The following is a 24,634-nucleotide window of genomic DNA, read 5'->3' as shown; positions in this document are numbered from 1 at the left end:
TCTGTCTCATGAAGCTGTGGCACCGTCAGCAAGCATTTTAAAGTTTCAGACTTCGAGTATGAAACTACCTGATGGCGTAATTAGAGTGAAAGAAGGCCTGAGAAAAAGAGAAATGAGAGGAGGGTTAAATATAACATCCCCATTTAAAAAAAAAAGCATAGATGAATTCGGGAAGAAGAGGAGAAAGGAGGAGTGTGGGTGTGAGAGAGAGGAGTTTGTCTAAAAGTGAAATGGTACAAATGAGTAGTAGGAGCCCAGGATTTGACTGCGTTGGAAAAGTGTGTCTAAAGAATACTTCACTTTGCCCCAAAATAATTTAAGTATAGAGAAAAATGAGAGAAGATGATGAAATGGACATTGTGCTCCTTAAACTTACATAGATCCAAGGAGAGAGGGTAGAGGAGCCTTTCTGTCTGTGTTGGTCTGCATTGAGATGGCTGCACTGTCTGCAGGTGGAAAGGTTTGGTGGGCAGCTGCCCCAGGGCAGGACATTCAAATAACCCCATGGCTTATTTCCATGACAGGTTTTCTAAGGGGCAGGGAAAGGGCTTCAGAGCTGCCACTGGGTGGAGAAAGCTCCCATAAGGAGACCAAAAAACCCTTAGAAATATGGTAAAAATGAAGGGGGTGGGAAGTAGTCTTTGAATAAATATAGTCCCATCACCTGAACTTAGTGAGAAATTTTCATATCAGTTTTAACACTTAGAGTGTACCAGGGCATTCAGTAAAAATGAGAAAAATAAGAATATATGATCAATTTATTTTTCCCCAGTTGGAAACTACCCAGAAGAAATAGTGCTAGAAGGAGTAGAAGTGATCAGACCTTGACAAGGCAGTTGAGGATTTGTAAAAGCTCACTTTCAGGATATACAACTGAAGAATAGAACAGGAAATCCCCTTACTTTGCAACTTTCAAAAGATGGCATTCAAGTTACATTTAGGATGTCATCCAAGTGCCACAAATTTTTTTTCCATCATCTTTGATGGGTGTTCTAAAACAGGATGTGTTAAATCAGGGAAAATAATAACAGACTTTCAAGTCAATTAACAGAAGATTCACAACAGATTATGAATCACTATATTAAAGAATCAATTAGCATCAGCTATTTACATAAAGGCAGACTAGTAGCAAAAGAAATTTTGAACTAGAAAAAATCAGAACATCTGCTGAAATTTCCAAAGCTATATTTAATATTATCTTAGGAAAAGCACCTGGACTGAATGGTGTCTCATCACAAATTTTTAAGTGTTTCCAGACCAAAATCACTTGGATACTTCTAAAAAAAATAAAGTCATCTGCTAAAGTAAAAGAGAAAACTCCTCTCTAATCCCTTCCTTTCCACTGAATTTTGTGGGATGGGGAACATCACCATCTTAAACCATGGCACCTTCTGCTGCCATGAACTACTTTGCTGGAACCCAGGCCTGCCCTTGCATAACAGTACCATTAGCTAACTGTAGGGTAGGCTTTATTATTATAAGGAATATTTTGGATTCAAGCACTCAGCAGAGAGGAGTGTATGAAAAGTGAGCAAACTTCGATAGAGATGCCAGATTTCCTGCCGAGAAATCTACAAATGGATGGACCTTTTCTTTGTTTGTTAGATGAATATTCAGGGGAAAAATCTGCTTTTGAAATTTGCAGCAAACCTACTGTCATTTATTTTAGTGAGGAAGGGGGTAAGATACAGGGCTGTCTACATCTCATGGTGTGAGCTGTGACCCTAAAAATTTTTGGTCAGCCAGACAGAGGTCAGCAAGATGCATACCTAATGTTTCAATGCTATTTTTATGGTTTCTCTGATAGTAAAATCTAAATTTCTGCAGCAACCAACATAATTTCTCTGCTGTCAGTTAAGAGCCTGCTTCAGGGAGGAGCTGGCAGATGCTTGTGACGCCAGATGAGGCTGTATCATGCTTTCTGTCCTGCATGATCCCCTGAGGGATGTGGCCACCACCTCCCTGTGCCTATTTTTGGAAAAATATCTGTGTTCAGAAAGTTGTCTGAAGACAGATTTACATCTCATATGAAAAACTTTCATTGGGGGGAAGCCCCACTGAAGGGGGAAAACCCCACATCTTGTGACACTAAAATAATTGTAAGAATTCTTCGCTGAGATGTGTAGGTGGGAATATTTCTCATAATATGGAAAAGACATCTAGATTTTACATTGCTGCAAAATTAAAATCTTATGAATGGGAGAACTTACCATTGGGTATTTTTGATAGAGGCAACTGGAGTAACTCAGCATAGATCCATCTAATTGTAGTGCAGCTGCACTGATTTCTACCTGTTCAGACCCAAAAACAATTTATTTAAGAATGCATGTACTAGCTGCAGGGATGATTATTCTGGCTACATCCTTACTTGAGATTACCTTGCTTTTAAGTACTAACAGACATTTCTCTGTATCTTTCTCTTTTCCTTTGCAAACTTTTATTTCTGTTATTTATCTGTGTCTCACATGCCAGTGGAAATCAGAAAAGGAAATTAATTTGTATGAATGGGCTTCATAAACTTCATGATTTACCAGTAATGAAATCCGGGTTTGCAGAATGAGAAATAATGGGGCTTTTCCAAAATATCTTAATCCTTGGCTATGATTAGTGGCATAAAATGAACCATTCTTTCCTACGTGTCTGAAGTCCAAGTTGTGCTCCATGTGATGTTCTTTCCAGTCTCATGTCAGTAAATAATTGCTATGCTGCACTTTAGGCTGTCTCTGACCTTCACTATCCTCACTTCTCTTGAACAAAATTTAGGAATCTTTGCAGATTGATCTCCTACTGTGATCTGATCTAGTCTAGTTTGAAAGGAAAGCTTGTTAATCCTACTCCCAAATTCCTTACCCAGTTTACTATAAATGTACTGCTCTGTAAGCATACGTAATGCAGCACAGCCATAACAGTGCTTAAAACAGGATTAGGCAATGCCTCATGTTTTCTAACTACTTCTACAGGAATACAAATTTACTCTTTTTGTATTGTCAAGAATAACTTTTTTAAAAAATGGTTTAGCTGGTTTCAGTTTCGTTATTTTTTTGCCAGAATATTGTCTAGTCTGTCTAAACTTGGCCAGTTTGTTTAATTATCTGAATATGAACCAGATATTGTTCATATCTTACGGAGCCTCTTTTGAGGATGGGAAGAACCAAGTACCTTAACATGATCTTATTTTAACAACTAAAATTTGGCAGCTGTACTGTGTACTCAAGTGAAGCAAAGACTTTTAGTTCTAGATAAATGGTTTAAAATCTAGAAAAGAAAAGCTACATGCTGCTACTGAAACGCTGTGCGTAGTTTTCCACTATTCCCTAGAAAGTAGGTAGGGTTCTAGGATCACGCTGTACCCACATGCATATGCACTAAAACCAACACACTGAAGTAAACACAGAAATGTGCTTGTCCTGTTTGAGTGGTGAAAATCAGAAGTCTGCTGACCTCAGGGAAGTCTTGAGTGCTTCAAAATTCAGGCAAAATAGGAGAACACATCTACCTGCCTCTTTAGCATATCAACTTTAAAACATTTCAAATGATCTTTTGGGAATAATGAAGAAAATAGAGTGTTTACAATACAGTGACTGGTATTTTTTTCCTGCCCAGCCATCAGTCCAGTACATTGCATATTTGTAGACTACCTTTGCAGATGTCTGTCTGTGTTTAATAAGAACTTGATGCAAAGCTCGTTGAAGCAAGTAGGAATTCTTCAGTTGTGTCCTGTGCTCTTTGGATCAGGCTCCAATTCACAATCATGATAACCTTCACTTAATAATCTTTTAAAAACTCCTGTGTTGAAAATAAATAATGCATGAAAATCTCTAATATTGTGTGAAAACTTCAGGACCCAAAACTTGATGCAGACACAAGTTATAGCTCCCAGAGTAACTGTAGAATTACATTAATAAGTTAAGTTTAATGGCACATACAATAACCTGAAATGCTGCCTGTATTTCACTGGCTGGCAGTGCTTCAAGCACACTCACTTTGCTTCTTTGGATGTGCTGATATTTAAAGCAATGTTTGTGTTGGTTGCAAGGGATCTCAAGGAGATCTCAGCGTGTTCTTGCACACTAAATGGTGTGTAAGTGTATTTTGTATGAGCGAGCCAGGTCTGTTTCTGTCATCCTTTATGCCAGTACGACAGAGACATTCTTCTCCTAGAGTAGTCCTCATACAAATGTATAAGGTCCCTTTTTGAAAGTCTCTTGAGTGGCTGTACTCATTCATGTGGTCTGTAATGAGACAATGACAACACTGCACCATGTGTTCTCTATGGAAAACAATGTAATTTCAACAATTTTCCATTTTCTCTGATGTTTTTCTCTAAAGAGGGGACCTTCTGTATGTGTACGAAGATTTCTGTTGCAGCTCTCCATAGATAGCCACACCAAAGAGAAAGCATGAAAGCTTCTAAGGCAGGACATTCATCCTGACTTATCTGGCCCTCAGAGACATTAGCTAATCGAGGCATGATACTCCATACAATAGGACAAGTGCTGTAAAGCTACCTCTGTTATCCCAGCAAACATGGAGACTTATTATTCCCATGGCCATTTTACAGGATTTGTTTGCCTCTGACAACAGCACACGCAGCCTATGGTGCTATCAGCTCCAACAATTAATCTGATGCTGGCTTTCTGTGTTATCGTCTCCCTAATAAGTCTTTTTTTTCTTCTTTTTTTTTTTTCGTTCCCACCCCATTTGTGAGAATTTCTCCCCTGGAGCTCTTCTCTATCAGGCCCCTGCAGCTGCTGTTATTTTAGATATGGCAGGAAGTAGGTATCGGAAAACAGCAAGAACTCACAGCACTCAGAAAAATCTAGAAATTCCTCTGATTTACCCCAGGCTCTGGCTCCAATCAAAGCTGGTTGAAAAAAGAAAATTAAAAGCGAGAGGGGGGGAAGTTGGCGGGGAGAAAGGCCCAAGCAGACAAGTCTGGGCTGCGTGTGTAAGGAAGGAGAGTTTCAGCCATCACCTCCTGCGGGTATCGGGGGGATGCTCTACATGGCTGTGTGGGATGGGAAGTGCGTGGCTGGGAGCAGCATTCTGTGGCAGAGCTGAGGCTGCCACCCTCTCCAAGAGCCAAGAAAAACCCTTCTTGCTTCCCCAGGGACATGTGTTTCTCATCCCTTTTTCATGTTCTCCCCCTTGCATGTCCGGTGTGTGCCTGAAGCAGATCGGCTTCCCTGGCCCTCCGGCAGCTCCTGTAAATGCTTTTAGTGGCACTTACCAAGGGGGACCAGCCAAGGACACTGGTGGAAAGTCACTGGAGCAGGAAACTTACATCACTACTATTATTAGTAGTATTAGTATTGTGATTATTATTATTACAACCACTTTTATTTTTATTATAATTTTACAGCTCAGACAGGATACTTCTTAATCTGCTTAGCAAAGACATTTTTACTCACTCTGACTACCTTTTAAATCAGGCTGACTTTGGAGATGACTTCTGAGAGGAAAGAAAGGAAAAGAAAAAAAACTGTAAAGAAAAACACCTCCAAATCGTTCATTCGGCAAGCAGTTTAGGGAAGACACGACCACCCCCATACACAAAATGCATGCAGAAAAATTACTACCTTTAGGACTGGTTTTAATAAATAAATTGTCCCCTTTGAAACAGCAGATAAGGAGGAAGATGTCCACGCACAGACATCTCACACTCTTAGCAATCTAGTTAACATCTGTGAATGTTTTAGGGAAACAAATTACACTTTGAGACATTTCTTTTTTAATTACAGGCTCCAGATGAGATTTGTTAGAGCAGGGAAATGTATCCCATAGCGACTGATGTCAATAGCAAGCAGTCCCTAAAGCCAGCCAGGATTGGGAAAGCCATGCTGTTTGCTGCTCTTGGCACTGCTCCCTGCTTTCACAGTGTCAAAGTTAGAACCGCCTTTATATGCACTTTCCTTTTTTTTTTCCACAGTAGCTGTTGCCAGCAAGCTGTAAACTACCGTATATCACTCAGATTTAAGAACCTAAACTTTAAAACAAATTAAACTCTTGTTGACATTGTAGTAAAAATCAGAATCGAACTGAACAGCTCAGTAAAACTGCACTTCAATTATTTTATGGATTTAAGATTGTTTTCTGGGATTCCCAGACTCCCAATACAGCAAAGTTATTTCCTCTTGGCAGATGTCTGGAAAAAAAAATTCATTGAATGGATAAAATCATGTGGCAGACACCAGGTTGAAGCCTGAAGGGAGGAAATGGTGTCTCCCCAGCACCTGTAAATATTTGCTCAGTGTCTTGACCAGGAGAGCCTTTCGTCCATGCTTTGAAAAAAAAATTTCAAGGTTTTTATTTTGTGAGTTTTTAAGGAAATAGAATTTTCATCTGTCGAAACCCAGTTTCAAACTAGGTGTCTGTGTGGGTTTGAACGAGAACGGCAAACACAGATCTGACCCACCCTTTAGAACTACATCCAATGGCAGGTAAATGCATGCAGCACACCAGTGGTCCGAGTCCCCGGCCTCTGCTTATCTTTCATTTTCCTACTTAGCAGTTGGTGTTGGGTATTCTTTTTATAATTCTCTCTTTTTTTTCCTATTCTGTAAAATGGAAACAAGGGTTTCCATCTGATTAATTGCCAGGTTTCCATTCTTTTTAATGTTTCCTCTCAAAACATTTCGGAATGAAAGTATTTCAGAAATGTGTGTAGACAGAAGCTACAGGAGATAATAATTTGTTTCATGGAACTATGTTTCAAAAAAGGTGTGGTGCACCAGAAGGGCTGTTATGTGGAGCAAACAACAATCCATTTGTGTGGCCTTTCATCAAAACCTTTGTTGCACTTTTTTCTTTTATCTCATCAGTGGAATGTCCTTGATGTTCCCAAATCTCCAGACTAAAAGCGCTTGGTTCATGGGGTCTTCATCTGACCCTTGCTGGGTTGCTCTTGTTGCAAGGATGCTTCTGAAGAGAGAGCCAGATGTTGCACATCTGCATGCCCACAGCTAGGTTCTGTGGTCTGCATGTCCTGGCTCAGCTCCCCAGGGAGCAGGGACCTGCCTGCCCCTTCAAGCAATGTGTAGTCGTGTAGATTTTCCAAAGCTGCTGTGTTAGCCTCCATGCATTTGCCTCCTACTCTGAATTAGCTGATTTGACCTGACTGAATCTCATGAAAGCAGCCAGTTTGCTTCATTGAAGCATTATTAAATTTTTAAAGCTCCTCTTGAATTACTGTTAAAGTTCTTCCACTCATTTTGTTGCCTGGAGCACCTCTCAAAAGTGCAGGCCAACTCCTGCTGGAGTTTGGATGTGCTGCAAGATCACCGCCTGGGCCATGGAAGCACCCGGTCATTTCTCAGCTATTGAGAAGCAAGGGTTTTGAAATCCAGCTACTCAAAATGAGGTAGAAAAGAAGCCTGTTGCACATTGCAAGTGGCTGTTTGGAAAGTGTAATGCAACCATTTTGAATAAAATTTCAGGTCCTTAAGTGTGTTTGAGAGATGAATGTTGTACACATGCTCTCAAGTGCCTTTTTCCTAGTTCTCTAGTGCTGGCTGCAGGTTTACAGTGCTTTGTTCTTGGGGCAGAATAAATTTCCTCTCTAGTGGGTGCACTGAGCATCAGCAGGGTTCTTGTGTCAAGAAGGGGGAAGGTTTTGTCTTCCCTGGGAGCCCAGCTGTGATTCTTGCTGAATTCTTGCAACTGCATGTGGTGATTTTACTGTTGACATTGCTCTGTCAGTCCAGCCAGGACTTGAGCCATTCTGCAGCTAGGCACAGCATGTGGGAGAGGAGAAAACAGGAAAAGACATTTTGTCATGTTTGCAGCTCTGTCACACTGGGACCACGTACAAATAAGACTGTTCTTCCAGCTGCTATAATCTGAGATACTTGCTGGAGGTGGTTTTAGCATCCAAGGAGTACTGGAATCCAGGAACAGTCTGGGTGCAGTTTTCACAGCCACGTCTCCACACTGGGGACAGCATCCACTAACATCGTGGGGGTTTCCACATCATGGCCCAAGCTGCACTGTTATATCTCCAGTGTAACTCTGCTTAAATCAGCCTTTGGATCAAAGCTTCCCAGCCAAACTGGATGGGGGGTTTGTTATGAAAAGGTCTGTCCCTAGTTAGGGTGGTACAAAGCCAAAGCATGAGTGTCATTGAGCACTGCCAGTGCCCTTGTCCAAGGAGCCATGACAAAGAGGACATGCACTCCTGTTTGAGCGGCGGTGTTCTCCAGCAACAGATGCTGCCATGGTTGAAATGAAACCCTGTGGCATTACTTACAGCTCACATTGTGGTGGTGACCAGGTCATCATGCCAAAAGCAAATTTATTACGTGACAGCTTTTTATTGCATCCATTTTTTTGCCATCTCTTCACAACCACCAGTTCAGATTGCCAGAGCCAGCCAGGTTCTTGTCCACTGCTGAAGATTAGCAGCTGTGTTCCATTGCCTAAGGATTTCCCCTGGCTAGCATGACCTTTCCCAGCCTAGTCCCCAGCAGGCTCATAGGTGGATTTCTTTTCCCTTATCAAACACATAAAAATTTTATTAGCCCCACCCAGCCTTTCTCTTCTATTCAGCAGCATGTGGCCACTCACTGAGTCACTTCATGGTCATCCTTTTATCTGACTGAGCAAACCCCTGTGGATTAGGGTTTACCAAACAAGGCTCAGCCTTCACACGGGCAAGGCACAGATGTGTCCCCACAGTGGCCACCCGCTGTACCATAGGCACATTGGGTATGGCCTGCATGGTGGCATCCTCCTGTTGTCACTGCCCAGGCGCCCTCTTTGCTGGGTGATGTGAATAATGGCACTGATCTTTTCTGTTTGGCATGCACTTCACTGATGAAAAGGGCTATAAAGGAAAGAGATGGTGGTGATGGTGATGATAATAGGACAAGCTGGGTCCATTAGAAGAAAAAAAAAAGAAAATAAAAAAAGACAGCCAAACACTTCTTACTCAGAAAAAGATCATATAGACCCTGTTTTAACTTATCTCCAGAACACTTCCATTCTTGAGACCATGTTGCTCCTACTCAAGTCCATCAGATTTTGAGGCTTGGCCAAGTCTCTTGGCCAATCTCTACCCATGGAAAGAAAAGGGCAGTCAGCAAATACTGCTATGTGACCTAAAGTGTTTCTTGCCTCCATTTATCGTTTCTTTGTTTTACTTGCTATGCCCAGCTGCACACAAGCTGGTTTTTTATGAACAGCAGTGCAAGGTGGCTTATTTTGGAGGATTCCAGAGGATCACTACAGGCCGCACTATTATTACATAAAGTCAATTAAAGAGCATACATGCACATCCCATTGATTTGATTTAGAACTAATGAAAGCTTCAGTAATGTGCAATTACAAGAAACTTAATGACCCCTTTATATTGAATGCAACTTCTGTGGCACCTAATATGCTTTGATGAATTGCTCATTATGTGCAATGTTAGAAAAGCTTCTAAAAAGATTAATAATTGCATAATCGATAGAGAAATTCAGTTTTCTTTTACTTTTTTTAAACTCTGAAGTCAGTAAACCATAGAGATTATGGACCTTTTCTTGCTCCGTTTTTTCCTCCTGTACCCCCAGAATTATTTTTTCTCTAAAGCTAACCTGTCACTTTTCCAGCATGCTGAGAAAATCCCTTTCTTGTGTTATGTAGAAAGGTCTGGCCTGATGGTCATGTGAGGTCTGAAGGGTTGGTGTCAGCTGCCCACAGAAAAGCTGGATGCCTGCACAGGGGATGCTCCTTTGGCAGGGCATGAAGTCTCTGAGTTGCAGCCTTCAGCACTGGGCTCAGAGCTTTGTGGCATGGTCCAGTACCACTGCCCCTCTCCCATTCACAGCTGGTGAACCTTAGAACCTGCCAGCCCTTGGGGCCATCAGGTGGGCTTTAACCTTGCTTTTCTAACCATAGGATACCTTGAGAGCCTCATGTCACAAGTGTTATAGATCTATGCTTCAGTTGCCAGCTAGTTGTGAGGTACAGCAAATCTTGGGAGATGGGATTAGGAAAATGAGAGTAAAAATACAAAAAAATGAAGTTTCATTTTGGTGACATTCAGAATTTAGCAATGCCAGAGACGCCTGGAGGCTAGAAAAATAGGCAAATACAGAATTTTTAAAAATTTCTTTCGATTTTGAATCTAGTCTTGTCATGCTTCAGGGCATGAATCATGAGTTCTGAATGCCAGGATCTGACAGTCCTGTTTCACTGTTGGGCACTAGATTGAAAAGGAGAACTCTTCACCAATATCAATTTGCATTACTGCATTGCTCGTGACAGGGGCGAATTCCTGTTGTCTATGGCAAAGGGGTCCGTGGTCTTCCTCACTCCTTCCAGACTGGCACCCGCAAAGCTTCCAGCAGCGCTGACCTCAGGTTTTGGCTGCCTTAGGTAACATTTGTGTAGTGTATCTGTTGCGTGGAAATTTTGTGTAAAATGTAAAATATGTCTGTTTTGTTTCCCTTACAGATGCTCTTAGGAACGTAAACACATCATTTTGGTTAAAATGTGGTTTATTTGTTCATTGCCCAGCCTTGCCCTCACACGTGTGCGTATGTGTGTGTCAGATGAGGCTTGCATCACAGTGGGGCAGATCCTGCAGCCTCTGCGCAGCCCAAATGCCCGTCTCCCCAGGCAAGGTTGGCCTCAGTGAGGGCTACCTGAAATTCCTCTTGAGTCTTTGATTCTTTGGTAAAAAGGGCAAATCAGATTGAGTGCAGCCATCCTCAGACTAAGAGTAAAAACAAGCTGAAGTTTAGACTCCAGTGTTTTGGAAATCACTGCAGCTCTGCTGATCCTTGAGCTAATTTCTAGCAGCCGGGGAATTCATCCCTAAGTGTTTGCAGAGCAAGAGACGCAGGGCGTTTCCAGGGCTGCATATGGGAGGGGAGAAAAAACTGAAACCCAGAAATTTTGGTGCAATAGGATGGGACTCATTTAGTCTGGGCACCTATTCAAGAGCCCCAGTTAAATTGCTGCTGCACAGTGCTGTCATCACACTAGAAGGAACCTTTCCCATTAGCCCTCTGCAGCGCAGCCGCCCTTCGGACTTGGAGTTGTTAAACTAAAGAAGGCAGAGGGAAGAGCAGGTAGGAAATGGCTCTGTGGTAATGGCTGTCATGCACAACAATGCATCCATCGTGCCAAGCTGACGCTCTTACGGGAGATCATGTTTTATTCAAACCTGCTACTTGTTGTCACTCACTTGCTCCACTGTCCTATTCTCTGTCTCCAAAAATAGCATGCCCTGTGGTAGTGGCTTATTATGATTAAACAGATAAAAATAAGTTTAAGGTTTAAACACATCCAGGACACCTGAGGTAATACAAGATCTGACTTCTTTGTGGAACATGTGAAGTTATATTTTCCACTGCTTCACAAGACTTGTTTTGTTTGGTTTTTAAGTCAGTAAGGTTTCATGTGATCTATAGTTTTGGATTACAGTCTGGCACCTCAGGAATTTATATCACTGTTTTCTGATGTTTTGCCTCGCTTACAGAATAATGCTTGCTAGCTTTGAAAAAATACTTTCTGTAAGAAAAACAAATTTTTTTCTGTGATTTGAGTAACAATTATATGTTGTTTGTTGCAGTTTTCATCTGTCAAAAAGTAGTGATGCTTATTAGTAGTGAGGAAGTAGGTACCCTGAGAAAAAACTGGAGAATTTTATTCATGGGATGGTTTATACTAGGAGCTTAATTTTTTTAGTAACTGTATATGCATCTATATTTAGCCATTTTTCTCTTAAAATAAAATCTCTACATGGAGATAAGAAAAAAAACTTTCCTCCTGTATTTTGGCTTCCTCTGCATTTATTTGCAACTTTGAATTCCTCCTCAGTGATTCTAATATGTGGCATTTCATCTAAAAGAAGGGCGTACAAGAGCACAGAAGCCTGATGGAGCAAGATATGGCATCACTGCTGGTGGAAAAAATCCGAGGGCAATAATTATAGGCAGCAAAGTGAATGTCATACTACAAAGCATTACTACAGGTAGCATGGTGTCAGCATCAAACTCATAGTCACTCCAGAGCTATGTGTCCCCTGCTTTCTTCCTGTGCTGAATAGTGACAGCAGAAATTCAGAGCACTTGTGGGTACATCCATGCTGCGTAATGAGCTGTGTGGAGAGATCCCTGACCTGAGTGTCACTGTAATTGTATCCATGTAAGGCTTGACCTGAGCTAGTGAGTTCTGCCAGGAGGCAAAAACAATGAGCCAAATCAAGGCAGTTTTGCTTTCAGGACTGCTACTTGTTTGTGGAGGTGGCTCAGACCTTCCACAGAGCTTCTGGAGGCTGTGACACAGAAGCTGTGCAGTCTGACCAGTGTCAAACACCATCCAAATAAGGTCTCCAGTCATGGCATCGTACTGCTTGGGCAGCTACACCCATCAGAAAGATGAAGCGTTATTGTCCAGACACGGCAGAATCAGAGTGTGATTTACCACAGGTTTTCCACACATGTAGCTTGAAAGGTGCAGCTGGTATTACTTGTGTTTTCCATGCCATGTGAACCAGTCAGAGCAGGCTGTGTTGGTTCATTTTCACCAAGAGGGCGTTTATGGCATCTCAGCCTCTTGTCTTCAGTTCTGCTCCATGTTAGCAGCAGTGGTCCCCGGCAGACACAGGTGGACATGAAGTAATGAACAAAGGTTGGCTAGCCAGCTGTGGATAGAAACTTCATGTGACCCTGCATGCCTGCATGTCTTGGGACATGCCATGTGGCACTTTCTATTGATGAGGAAACCAAAAACCATCCTGAAGGAGCTGAGTTGATGCCATTGCTATTTACAGGGCAACAGGAGCATGTGAATCACAAGTTTCCAGTTCAGTGCAAAGCATCTGAGCGTCCTTTTGCTTAAAGTCTTACCTCACCTCTGTGTGTATTGAAAAAGAGTGAAGTGAACCTCCCTTTTGAAAGAGAAGAGTGCATCATAAAGGACCACAACAGTAAATACAGCCTTACTCAGTCTCCTTGTGCAAGCCTTTCTGGGCTGACATGGATTGAAGTCATGGGAACATTGGTCTTTGGCTTCCACATGTGTGACAAGACAGCAACTTCACCTAGCCAGAAACCGGAGATTTAATGTTTCTGCTTGCAATGTGAAAAGAAATGGGATATGTTTTCAAACTGATACCATTCACCCACAAAACTGTAGACTCAGCTTTTCATGATTGTGAGCTTGACCACGGCTCTCAGCTCACTTCCCATTTTCTCAGACTCTTGGGGGATATTCCCCTTTAGGAGTATGAATCTTCCATACTCTTCTTATTTGTATCCCCAAAAAGCTCCCCAATTGGGGAAACCCTGTGCATGTGCCCTCTCCTAACTCCCTGCACCACTGACCTTGCAAATTCTTTGCTCTGAGCAGGATCAGTGTCTAAGCTGGAAGGCAGAACTTTGTCTCAGAAGTACCGGTATTTATTAAAACAGAAGGCCACATTGTTATCCACAGTAATAGTCTGCAAGGAAAGCAGAAATCTGCAGAAACTCAAAGTCTTACCAGTTGATGGAATCCATGTACAGCCACCAAATGTTAAAAATACTACATTTCCTATGAAGTTCACGTCTATATATGGAACCCACATTTGTACAGATATATCTGGTTGTCCTGTTCCGTGCGGCAACCTAAACTGGTGCATCGGTAAGACACTGATTTTGCTAATTAGTAAAGCAGAAATTTCCATTGCAAGGTCATTTCAAAGCAAAATTAAATATAAGAGGAAAAAAACTCCTTATTAAACTAAAATGTGGGGTAACAGCTCACCACATCCTGCTACTGTGGCATCTGCTGTTTAGCAAAGGAAAGGTTCCTCTTTCAGAAGCCTTGACAGGTAGAGAGGTTACGCGTTACCTGCATTTCTCAGCGTTATTATTTTTTTATTTTTCTGTCAGTGGAAAAGCTGAACATGACAATGGAAAATATCAGTCGAGAGAAGGCATTGTGGGGAACTGTAGGTGTTAGCTATGAAAGCGACAGTGGCCTCCCCCCCCAAAGCCAGCAGAAAAACACTGAAAAAAAATCTGATGACAAAGGCACTGTAAATCATAGTACTCAGCTGTTTGGTCTGATAGGGATCAACCTGGTGCTTTAAGGGAAGTGCTGTGCTACTCTAGGCATTGAAGGTTAAACATCTTGCATGCTATCCCAGATCTGCTGCTAAGCTGTACGTAGGGCCTGAAACAAGCTGGGTAATCATTTGTGTCTCATCTGTCCTGCTTATAAAATGAGTCTTTGTTAGTACTCAGGTCATGTTGTTTTAAAAATTAGTGTAAAGCCATTGGAACCTTTCTTTGAAGAATGTTGTGCTTATTCAAAACCCAGCTACTCCTGGAATGGTGCTGCAGACGTGGATGGATGTGTATCCAAGAAGCTGGGGAATCAAAGACCAGTGTTTGCTTTAGGAATGCAACTCAAGCCTGGGCCAAAATACTGCTTGCACTGAATATTGCTGTTCTGTGGAACATGCACAATCCTCCTATAATAGTAGCAGGTGTGTAAGTCAAAACTTGAGCATTCAAGACTGCAACCAGCTGATTCTCCTTAATTATATAATAAATATATTGTTACAAATGTGAGACCCAAGAGAAAAGTGTCAATTACTTTATCTGCATGATCAGATTTTGCCTCTCTGGGAAGTTCTGCAGTAGTCCTGCAGGACCAAGTGGAGCTCTGAGGATACCAAAGGGATAGATGGCAAAGGAGATAGTGAACAGGGAACAGTCAGCTCATTTACTTGAAACGTGAATTAAATTTACAAGAAACAAATTTAAAATAGGAAAAAATAAAAAATTTTTTCCACCCTCACATATGTACACTTTGGAACCCATTGCTACAGGAAACTGTGAAGGCCAAAACAGGTTCAGAAGGTTACTAGAAAACTTAATGGAAGAAAGTTCATCAAAGTCCATTAGAAGCAAGGGTGCAGACCTCTGGCTCACTGTGGCAGCAGCTCAGTGGCCACAGAGAGCAGCAGGCACAGACTTTCCCAGGATTTTCCTGGGGAAGGCTGTAAGAAAGCTCAGAGAAAATAATGAGAAACGTATTATAGAGATTTGTTTACCAAAGGGTGATTTCTGAATTGGACACTGGATGGTGTTTGGATGGATTGACCAGTTAGGTCAAAGCTGTATCAGACTGTCTGTAAGGGTTACAAGTTTCTTAATAAGTATAGTGTAGTATGAGATATAGAATAAAGCAATGGATCAGCCTTCTGCAATCATGGAGTCAGTGCTAATTATTACCCAGCTGGGGGCCTGCAGCAACAGCTCATGAAGTTCTCCAGCAGAGCAAAGATGAACTAGAGACAGCCCCACTGGAGGTGTGCTGGTTCATGTGCTCTTTCCCAAAGAACTGACAGTGGTGGTGGTTGTAACACTGGTATGGATGGACACAGAGGATACTTCAGCAGAACCATACTTCAGTAATGGAGGTTTGATTTGCTGTTGGGAAGGACAGCCTTGGGTCAGCCTACAACAAGAATATTGATGACATTCCAAGATACTCCATTTGATGCAAAATAAAATATTTCCTAGCATGCAACAGAAATGTTAACATTTTTTTGACTATTAAAAGGAAGTAAATTTTCCAGAAATCAAAAAAAAAATGTGGAGAGTCCTCATGGGAGCACTGGACCATGCAGCTGGGGGTAGTGGGGAGCATCCTTCTAGCAAACCCAGCAAGCATCACCCAGCACAACTCACATGCACTTGCCTCCTGGTTTTCCCCAATTTCCGCCCACCAGAGGGTTTTCCTTGAAGCCTCAGGTGTCTGGGTGGGCAGTGAGGGAAAGCCCGCTCGAATCACACTTCCCCTTTCATCTCTGCTAGCTGGCTGCTGCTGCAAGGTCAGCTGTGCTGCCACGTATTCCCCCACCTGGGGCTTTTGCATGCACCCTTCTCTTTATCTGCAGGTTTTTTCCACTGCATTGTTGGGAATATTTAGCATTTTTGACACTGCAGTGGGTCTTTACAAACAGCAAGTGAAACAGCAAGTGAAATAGTGAAATAAAATGAGCTGTATCTGAGCCATGCTGTTCACAGACAACTGTGGAGGAGAGAGATGTTGAGTGTCCTCTTAGTGGTTTTGGCCCTGCTTGATTGTGATGTCTGGTGGCAATGGATGCACTTGGGTTGAGGTTCCCAAGTCTGTCTCCCAAGTCTGTGGTGACAGTCTAGTGACTGCTGTTGAACAGCTGCCAGATGTTGTTGCATGAGGACACCAGGCTTACTCATCAAGGTAGCAGAAGTCCACCTCTCTTAAGAAAGTAATATAAAATAAAAACACGCAATAAACTGTTGTGAGTCAGTAACAAAATATGAGTGATTTCAGCTGCGGACAAATTGATTTGGGTGCTGAGAGATAGAGAGAGTGTGATTCAAGGAGCACCGTGGTCTCATGGCCTGAGCCAAGGCAGGTGGGCTCCCAGCTGAAAGGAAAAGTTGTGTCATATCGGAGTAAGACGTGTCCTGCAGCACTCAAGTGACAGAGGATCAGCTGAACAGACCTGGAGTGACTGGAAGGGGCAGCCTCTTGAGTGTCTGAGCTGGTTTTGGAGTTGGACCTTTGGCTCATGTCATTGAGTTGCTTCCAAAATACCTTTGCTACATGCTTTAATAGGGGAAAGCATGAGCTGGCAGGCTGAGGGTGTTGCTTTTGAAAGTTTTACTGAAAGAAGCAAGAGTAACTCAGCAAGTGCTACAGCATTAGTCAGAGATTTGAGATGCCTTGGTGCTAATCCTGACTGAGGTGGGGAGGCCCTTCACGTTTCCACCTCCCTGTCCCCATGAAATACCAGTGATGCTTATGTTCACATTTTACAGAAGCACTGTGAATATTCATTATTTAATGTTTCTAAGCAGTAAGTAACTGTACAAAGAGTGAGGATAGCCCTGACAAGTGTCTTAATTTTATTTGATTTAACAGAAGCTTTGAGGGAAAGTTATCAAAACTATGATGCTGCCTGGCCGGTAGGAGGATTTGTTTTCACTGTCACATAAAACACAAAGGTACCGCTGTGTGGTTTTGCTGCAGACCTGAGAGTGCCTTGAGAAGTTTATCACAGAAGCGATCTTTACAAAAGCATCATGGCAGAATTCCACAGAAGTTGAATGCTGTTTGCATTCAAGAAGTTGAATGCTGTTTGCATTAGAGATTCAGTCCCTAAAGCTCTCTGGAGTCTGCCCACATGTAAATGGGGTGGCACTTCTGGCTGGGGTTGAATGCATGCAGAGCAGTCTTTGCCTCAGTGCAGGGCTTGCCACTTGAATTTGTTTCTGCTCTTTGGTAATAATAAAGATGAACTCCACAGCACTTTCAAGGAGAAGAACTGCTTTCTCTTTTCACAGCTCATTTCCATACTTCTTAGTTTGCTGCTGTAAATAGACAGTTATAAATGCAACTGATATTTCCTCTCTAAAGTATGGCGTGTGTACCCATTGGTAGAATTGGTTTTGGTGGCCAGGACCTGTGACACAAATCCTGACTGATTCATGTGCTGCAATTACTAAGTGGGCAATAGGTCTGCAGGAAAAAAAAAAAAAAAAACAGCCATAAAAACCAACACCAAACATACCCAACTAATTGGTTCAGGAAGCTGGTTTTACATAGGCTTAGTCTTTTCCAGTAAACACATGAAGTTATCTGGATTACTGTGAAGAGCAGCCCACAAGGAAAGGAAAATGCAGGCTTTTCCGTGGTGCTTCCATGACGTGGGCACGTGTTTCCCAGTCCTGGCAATGTTAGAGAAGCCCAGAAGCAGTGATAGTCCTGTTGATGGCATTTTGTCTATCTCTGTGTAAATCAGGTGGTGGCAGTTGCTGTAGGGAGGTGGAGTGGAAATAAAAGGGATGTTGTGTGGATGACCTTTGCCAGGTTCAGTCATTTCCTGTCCATCTGCCAAAAATCACATGGACATAATTGGAGTGTGGGAAACTGTATTGCTTGATGATCTTCAGGGGAGGGGGAAAATAAAGAAAGAAGACTCGTGAATAAAGAAAACAACTCTTTATCAGTGGAGATGCAGTCTGGCTGGCTGATGCTGAGATAGCAGACCTTGTTTATTCTCTCCTCTGACTCTTGCCAGGAGAGTTTTTTTAACTTGTCCCTCTCATTGGTTTGTGTGGATTGAAGTAAAGAGTGCATGTCCACATGCATTGGTCACCAGAATGGGAGGGTATATATTTAAACATGTTACCAGCTTCAGGGAATGGGCAAGCATGCAGCAGCTTCCTCTCTTCTTCTTTTTTTTTTTCCTTAATATCAACCCGCAGTGGAAAAAATCAGCATGTGAAGTTTTATTCCATCTAGGCATTGCAGCTGCACATAGCCAGGTTCACTGACTGGCAGCTTTCTGCCACCAGTACCTACCATGGCTAACATACTTTCCAAGCAGCTCTTTTTGTGGAAGGAGTAGATTACTGTAGGATCTCCTATGGTCCTCCTGGCTTTGCATTTCTGAGGTAGTTCTAGAGGAAATGAAATGTTTTGTCTGTAACCAATTTGAAATGTTAAGTATGTTTCATGCAATCAAAGATCCAGGATGCTGCTGTTTTTGTGATGCCTGGTTTTACACAGTATTTAGCATGTTAATAACCTTGGTTAATCCTGCTGGGTTTGCACTGTGATCAGCCTGTACAAGCTACCTGGTGATGTCACACTTACTGTTCAGAGTTGTACTGGAGCTCTCAAGGAATGAATGCGAGTTTGGGGGGTTTGTGGACTGAGGACAACTGCCTGCAGCAGCAGGATGCTAATCAATTCCTTTTCTTGTCTTCTTTCTTTGCAGTAAATGAAATTATAAGGAATGACCTTTCCAGTACCAATGTCCACTCATAGCTTTCAGTGTGGGCTGGTATGAAATCCACACTTTTGACTTGTCTGGCACAACACCTCGAGTCAGGAGAAACCGAATGAACTGAAGACATTGCCTGGTACCACTCTGATCTTCCACCTTAATGAATGTCAGGAACTGAAGATTTACCTCTTTCTTACAGAGAAGTAGCTCCTCAACTTCAACTGATGAAACAGCTTTTTTTAAATAAAATCATCTCAAAAGAGAAAAGAAGGAGTATGCTCCAAGATGGCGCATTTCATGGGACAAAACTAGGAAACTCAGCAAAATCTGAGCGCTTCTTCCCGTTGCTGATCCTTTTGGCATGGCACCGCTGGAATACAGCCCTGGAAGTGCCTTATTTTACCAGGTTGTGGCATCAGGGCATTTTTAATAAGCTTTGAATTTCCTACCATTAAAAGTGTTGGTAGGTGCCGAAACTCTAGAGCTTGAATTCTGGAGAATGATACTGGAAAAAAGCATAGGACTCTGCAGCAGAGTAGGGAGAGCAATCCCAACTCCAGTAAGACACGTTTATGAATTCCAGAATTTCCTCAGCTTTTCCTCTGCTGTAATGTACAGCCTATTGCCTTATTCTCAGTGCATTTCAAAAGCCTCCTGATTCATCATCATCTCAGCTTTCTTTTTGCATATTGCCTTCATTACGTGCTAATGAATCATAGGGTTGGTAGTAGTAGCATGGTAAGATTCTGATTTTGATCCAGCTTCTGTCATAGCACAAATGAGTTGAATAGCACAAAATAAAAAAGGTTGATGGACAAAAAATTGAAATCTATCTTTTACACGATAGATGAATGTGTATGCATGTACATACATACTAGTATATATGCATATATTTATATATGACAAATAATATAGATGATTGCCTAGTAAGGGCACTGAATTTAGCAATAATGTCAATTTCTGAGAATGCATTTCAAATCCACAGCAAATATTTCAGCTACTTCTTTTGAGGGTTTGTTGCACCTAAAGCAGGTATGCATTTTCTTTCCTCACGCAGTTAAGCAAGCACTTTAGATAGGCAAGAAGGATGCATATAAGATACATGTTATTTACCAAATGTCAGAATATGAGTTATAGTAACTGTAAATACCATTATGGAAGAGTGTAAAATATTTGTTGTTATAATATTATTATTCCGCAGAAGCCTTATAACTCTCTGCTACGTGTATGGAAAAGGATGTTACCAAAAACCCACCTTGGTTTCACATGCGGCGCTGTATAGTGTTTTCAGATTAGCTAATGTTCCTGGACTTACAGGTAGTGTAAGCCTTCAACATTGTATTTTTTACAATCAACAGCTTATTATATAACTAGCGACGACCTATTACTTCACATAACCAAAAAAAAATTTAAAAAATGAAAACAAAACTAAAATAAAATAGCATGACTAAATTAAAAATGTTTAACATTAATATTGTGCCTTAGGAATCTGTGCCCCCTCCTGGAAACACACCCGAACTACACCCCCGAACTGGGGTGGCTCCTTAACCCCAATGCAATGAAGACTGAACAGGTTTCACAAAAAGGTGAAATCCAACTAAGTGTTTTAAAACATTCTTCTGTATAATTATGTCTTACTTTCTTAAGGAAAAAAAAATGAAAGCCATATTTGTCACATTTGCACATTACTGTGAAGACATGAGAATATAATATGGCTATATGTACATAATATGCTGTTACTGGTCCTTAAACAGTCTGTTATTCCTCACCTGTTTAATCCCAATTATTTACCCTGTATTTAGCCTTGTAGACATTGCATGAAACGTTTCTTATAAACTGCCATATGAAAAGTTAAAAAGCTCGACAGATGTCAGCTTGACTTGTAGCTAGAAAATAGAACTAATAAAGCAAAATGTTTTGCTGGAAGCTAGTCTTAGAGTGGTTCATTTTATGTTATCTTGAAAACTCTTCTCATATAAAATAGTATTTTTAAATTATATACATATATCTGTCCATCTCTTCTATATGAAGCTGCTTGCATCCTGCTAATATAACATCTTATTATGGAAGCAAAGTCTTTTGTCAACAGACTCCTCTTCATTTCCCCACTGCATTTAAAGACATTGCTCCCAAGAAGAGGAAATTATATATTATATAGTCCTCAGATTTTATTCTCTCATTATTTCAGAAATGTCAATAAACTGTGCATGGAGGAATCTCTGATTATGCCAAAGCATTTTTTTAATTCATATATACTAAATATCTTGGGTGAGGCTTTAACCGTGCAGGACAATGCACACATACACACAGAGGCACTTTTCAGCAGTAATTTTAGCAAAGTTTTCGAATGTATGGTTTGGCTATGTTGCAGCTCCTTCATTCTGGTTTTTATTTTCCTCTTTAAGCTATTTTGGGGGAAAAAAAACCACCCCGACCTGTTACTTTTAAGCCTGGATAATGGAAGATTATACATCTGTTGTATATGTATTCATAAAATAAAAACGAAAGCAGAAATATTTCCTGTATGAGACTGCTATCTTGTTTCTGTACATGTGTTACAGTTGTTGCTGTCAGTTTAGGAAAATGATTTTCATCAACCTTTTTGAAAACAAAGCAAAACCAAAAAGCCACAACACTCTGAACTTGGAGCGTAGGTATGTTCAAAAATAGGTACGTTCAAAAATACCTTTGCCATGGATGATTCTGACTATTCAAAAGAGCCCTTTGGCTGAGTTTGAAGTGGTGAAACAAGCTACCCTGTTGATCACGCAACAAAGTACTTGGCATCTGTGTGCATTGCTTGGACAACAGTTTCTTTTGCCCTCCCTGGAACCATTTCTGAAACGCCTGGGTTGCTAAGGGTAGGCTTAGGATCTGTGGCCTTCAGTGCAGTAGATAGAAGAGACATTTTTGTTAGGCTGAGGGCTTTGGTAGCCCTGAGGGAGAAGGGCTGGCCATGGGCTGGCAGGAGGGGATCTCTGGCCACCAGCTGCCTATGGTGTGATCAATGGATCTGCTCTGTATGATGTGTCCTAGCCCTGAACCTCCTCACTGCTCTGCCCCAGAGGTGAAGGGGCAACAGGAGGCTGTCAGCTTAGTCAAAGTTGGGCTGAACACAGACAGCTCTGGGCTTCTATCAGCTCATCAGGTGGTGCCTCTGTATGTACCAACATCTGACACCTGATGGGCCATGAAATGCTGAGAAAACAGCTGCTTCAATTTTTCAGGACCAAAGGCAAGTTTTAAATTATACATGATGCCTACCACAGTAGTCTAGTTCTACATAAGCACTTAAAAACCATTCAAAAATTCCTCGAGGAGGAGACACAAATATGCATTGAAGTCTTTGTTGAAAGATCTTTCTCTGCCTTGGGTTTCTCTTCCTGTAAGTATGAAGTGTCGGTCCCTGCTTAGTCCATCCATCACACCTGGCTTCCGCGGGGCTGGTACCCAAGCCATGGCCATTTAAAGAGAGGCAGATGCTCCAAGCCCATCAAAACCCAGACAGGGCCTAGCTCTTCAGAGGTTAGTCAAAGAACTCTTTCTCTGCTTCCCAGTCTGGAGGGTGGAAACAGTGATATTTATGCCTCATGGACAGCATGAGCTGTATTGTTGGTGAGGTTCCTGGAAAAAGGAAAATACTGAAAATTCAGTCCCAAATTCTCCTGGAGACCATGACATTTTGTATCCCAGCAAAATGTCACAAACTGAATTCACTCAAGCAATGTACTTCAGTCATTGTGTTACCTGGCTTCCTGTGAGCTTCCTTTCCCTCCCATTTCCACACATCCTTCACTCAAAGCACAACAGACCCAAGCTCAGCTACATTAACCTTATCTTGACCAGACTTCTCCAGGCAAAAATAGCCTTCAGCAAACTCCTAACTGACTACTTTCATTCATAACCAAAGCAGAAGGTAAATCCCACACATCCATCTGGTACTGTTTGACTAAATAGCCTTGCTGGAGTCATGCCTTTGAGATTTTCCTTTCCAGCTGAAAATGGCAAATTTCGAGGAGTTAAATTTCTTGGACAGAGTTGTACTGCCTTGAAGCTAAGCTTTCCTTCAGCATGTGTATAATTTTATTGCATTCATCACTGTAAATCAATTGAATTTGTCTCAGTAAAAATAAAACAAAATCCCCCTCATCAAGTACATTACAGAGGAGTGTTAAGGTCAATGGCATAAAATCATGTTAGTTTCTGTAGCTCTTTTTCAAACACAGAGTCTAATTTTATGTCAGAAGCACTGATTAGCTTGTTCATCAAACTAAATTGAGTCCTCTGTTCTCCACCTTTGCACACACTTGCCCAATATGGAGGTCAAACTCTTGCCTGTTTTAGTTTGCCCATACAATTTCCTCTTTCTCAACAAGTTAATATTTTTCTTCTTTGCACTTCTTTCTAAAAAAATAAAAATATTTGGATTCTCTTCAAGTAGCCATATAATTTGTTCTGAGCAGATCAATTACAGATTCTCAAACTGTTGGCTTTAATTTCAGGTCGTCCTTGAATCCAAAACTAGCTTTTTTTTGGCCTAAGAGACTGTCTTTTTGTACTGTGCAAACTTGTAGAGCTTTAACAATTCAAACGGTTGTGTTTTCAGGATTTAAGACAACTGGTAGTATACCTGGAACTTGCCATCACCCATGGGCACATTAGCAGCTGTCATTTAAACGGAAAAGTTGCTGACTGTAGTGCTTCCTTAGCTATTTTCAGGGACAGATAACCCACAAGCCACTCTTTGCAGATGCAGCAAATTCATTTTCAGTCATTTTAGGAAATCCCTTTTTTTTCAGCTTGGTGAAAGATTTTCCAAGATGCCATCAGTGTCAGTTTCCAGCACCTCTTCTGAATTAGTTTCACACTCAGCTCCTGTACCCATCCTGTTTCCAGTGCTGCTGATGGAGAGCTTTTGGGTCCAGAGTAACAAAGGAAACTCTGGCAGTGGGTGCTGCTGTCAGAGCTGCAAAACCTCCAAGAACACACGTGCTGTGGGGTCCCAAAACTCAGTGTGATGGTGTTCCCATCCATCCATTCCAATAACACCAGCTTCATGGTACTCGGGGGGAGGAGGGACCTCTGGGCCCTACCAGAAAATATTTCAGTGCATGTCACAATCTTTTAACTGTAAAATCTGGGATTTTTCTGGTCTGGTTTGCTTTGGTTTTTAATAGGAAAAATTACATTTCCCCCAACATGAAATCATTTCTCTACTTACTTTTTTGGGGTCTTTTTCCTTTAATTTTCTACTTAGAAAATACAAACCACATATTATTTTGGATCAGGTTGATCCAGAGTGCACCTTCTTTCCCACTCTCTCCCCTTCAAATCTCTGGGATGGGCTGCTTTCCCAGACAACGGCTCCCCTTCCACCCAAGGAGAGCTGCACAGGCGTCACGTGTACACTGCCTCTGCCCAATTTCTTGAACAGTTTCTCTGCAGGAAACTCCCCATGGATCTTTCCTGCCTCCCTGGACCCTTTCCAGGGCTCCTGCCTGGGCCAAGCTGATCCAGCTCTCATCCTCACGGCAATCTTTTTTTTTTTTTTTTTAACCGCAGGTTTCTCGTACATTTTATTTTACAAAACAAATCAGCCCTGGTCAGATGACACTAAATTAAGCCCACACCTTTTGGTGGATATAATGAGTTACTCATGCTTTTCCCCCACCCCACACACAGAGAGCCACTCCTCTGGTGCTGAGCCCCCGTGCCCTGCCAGCACATCGTGATGGCTCCAGCAGCAAGCTTCTGGAGAAGGCAGCAGGAGCCGCAGCCTTTCCCACCCAGTGCTGTCAGCCAGGCAGGGAGGGGAGACCCACCACAGCACAGCCATGGGCTCGGCGTGGGCTGACAGCAGCCACAACTCCG

The 24,634-nt window shown here is 41.9% G+C and overlaps 1 protein-coding gene across 2 annotated transcripts in view; it reads left to right on the top strand.

The window, feature by feature from the left end:
- The window catches only part of NFATC1 (nuclear factor of activated T cells 1), a 101,475-nt gene extending 80,196 nt beyond the window's left edge, over positions 1-21,279 (top strand). For both annotated transcript variants that reach the window (XM_031056971.1, XM_031056973.1), the window contains exon 9: positions 18,755-21,279. In XM_031056971.1, the coding sequence (XP_030912831.1) occupies positions 18,755-18,804 (50 nt within the window). In that variant the 3' untranslated portion in view covers positions 18,805-21,279. The remainder of the gene's footprint in view (positions 1-18,754) is intronic.
- Positions 21,280-24,634: the final 3,355 nt, after the last annotated feature.

This window comes from Geospiza fortis, unplaced genomic scaffold (assembly GCF_000277835.1).
Source record: "Geospiza fortis unplaced genomic scaffold, GeoFor_1.0 scaffold104, whole genome shotgun sequence".
Lineage (NCBI taxonomy): Eukaryota > Metazoa > Chordata > Aves > Passeriformes > Thraupidae > Geospiza > Geospiza fortis.
The sequence above is the reverse complement of the archived record's forward strand: the minus strand, read 5'-3'. Positions and strand labels throughout refer to the sequence as shown.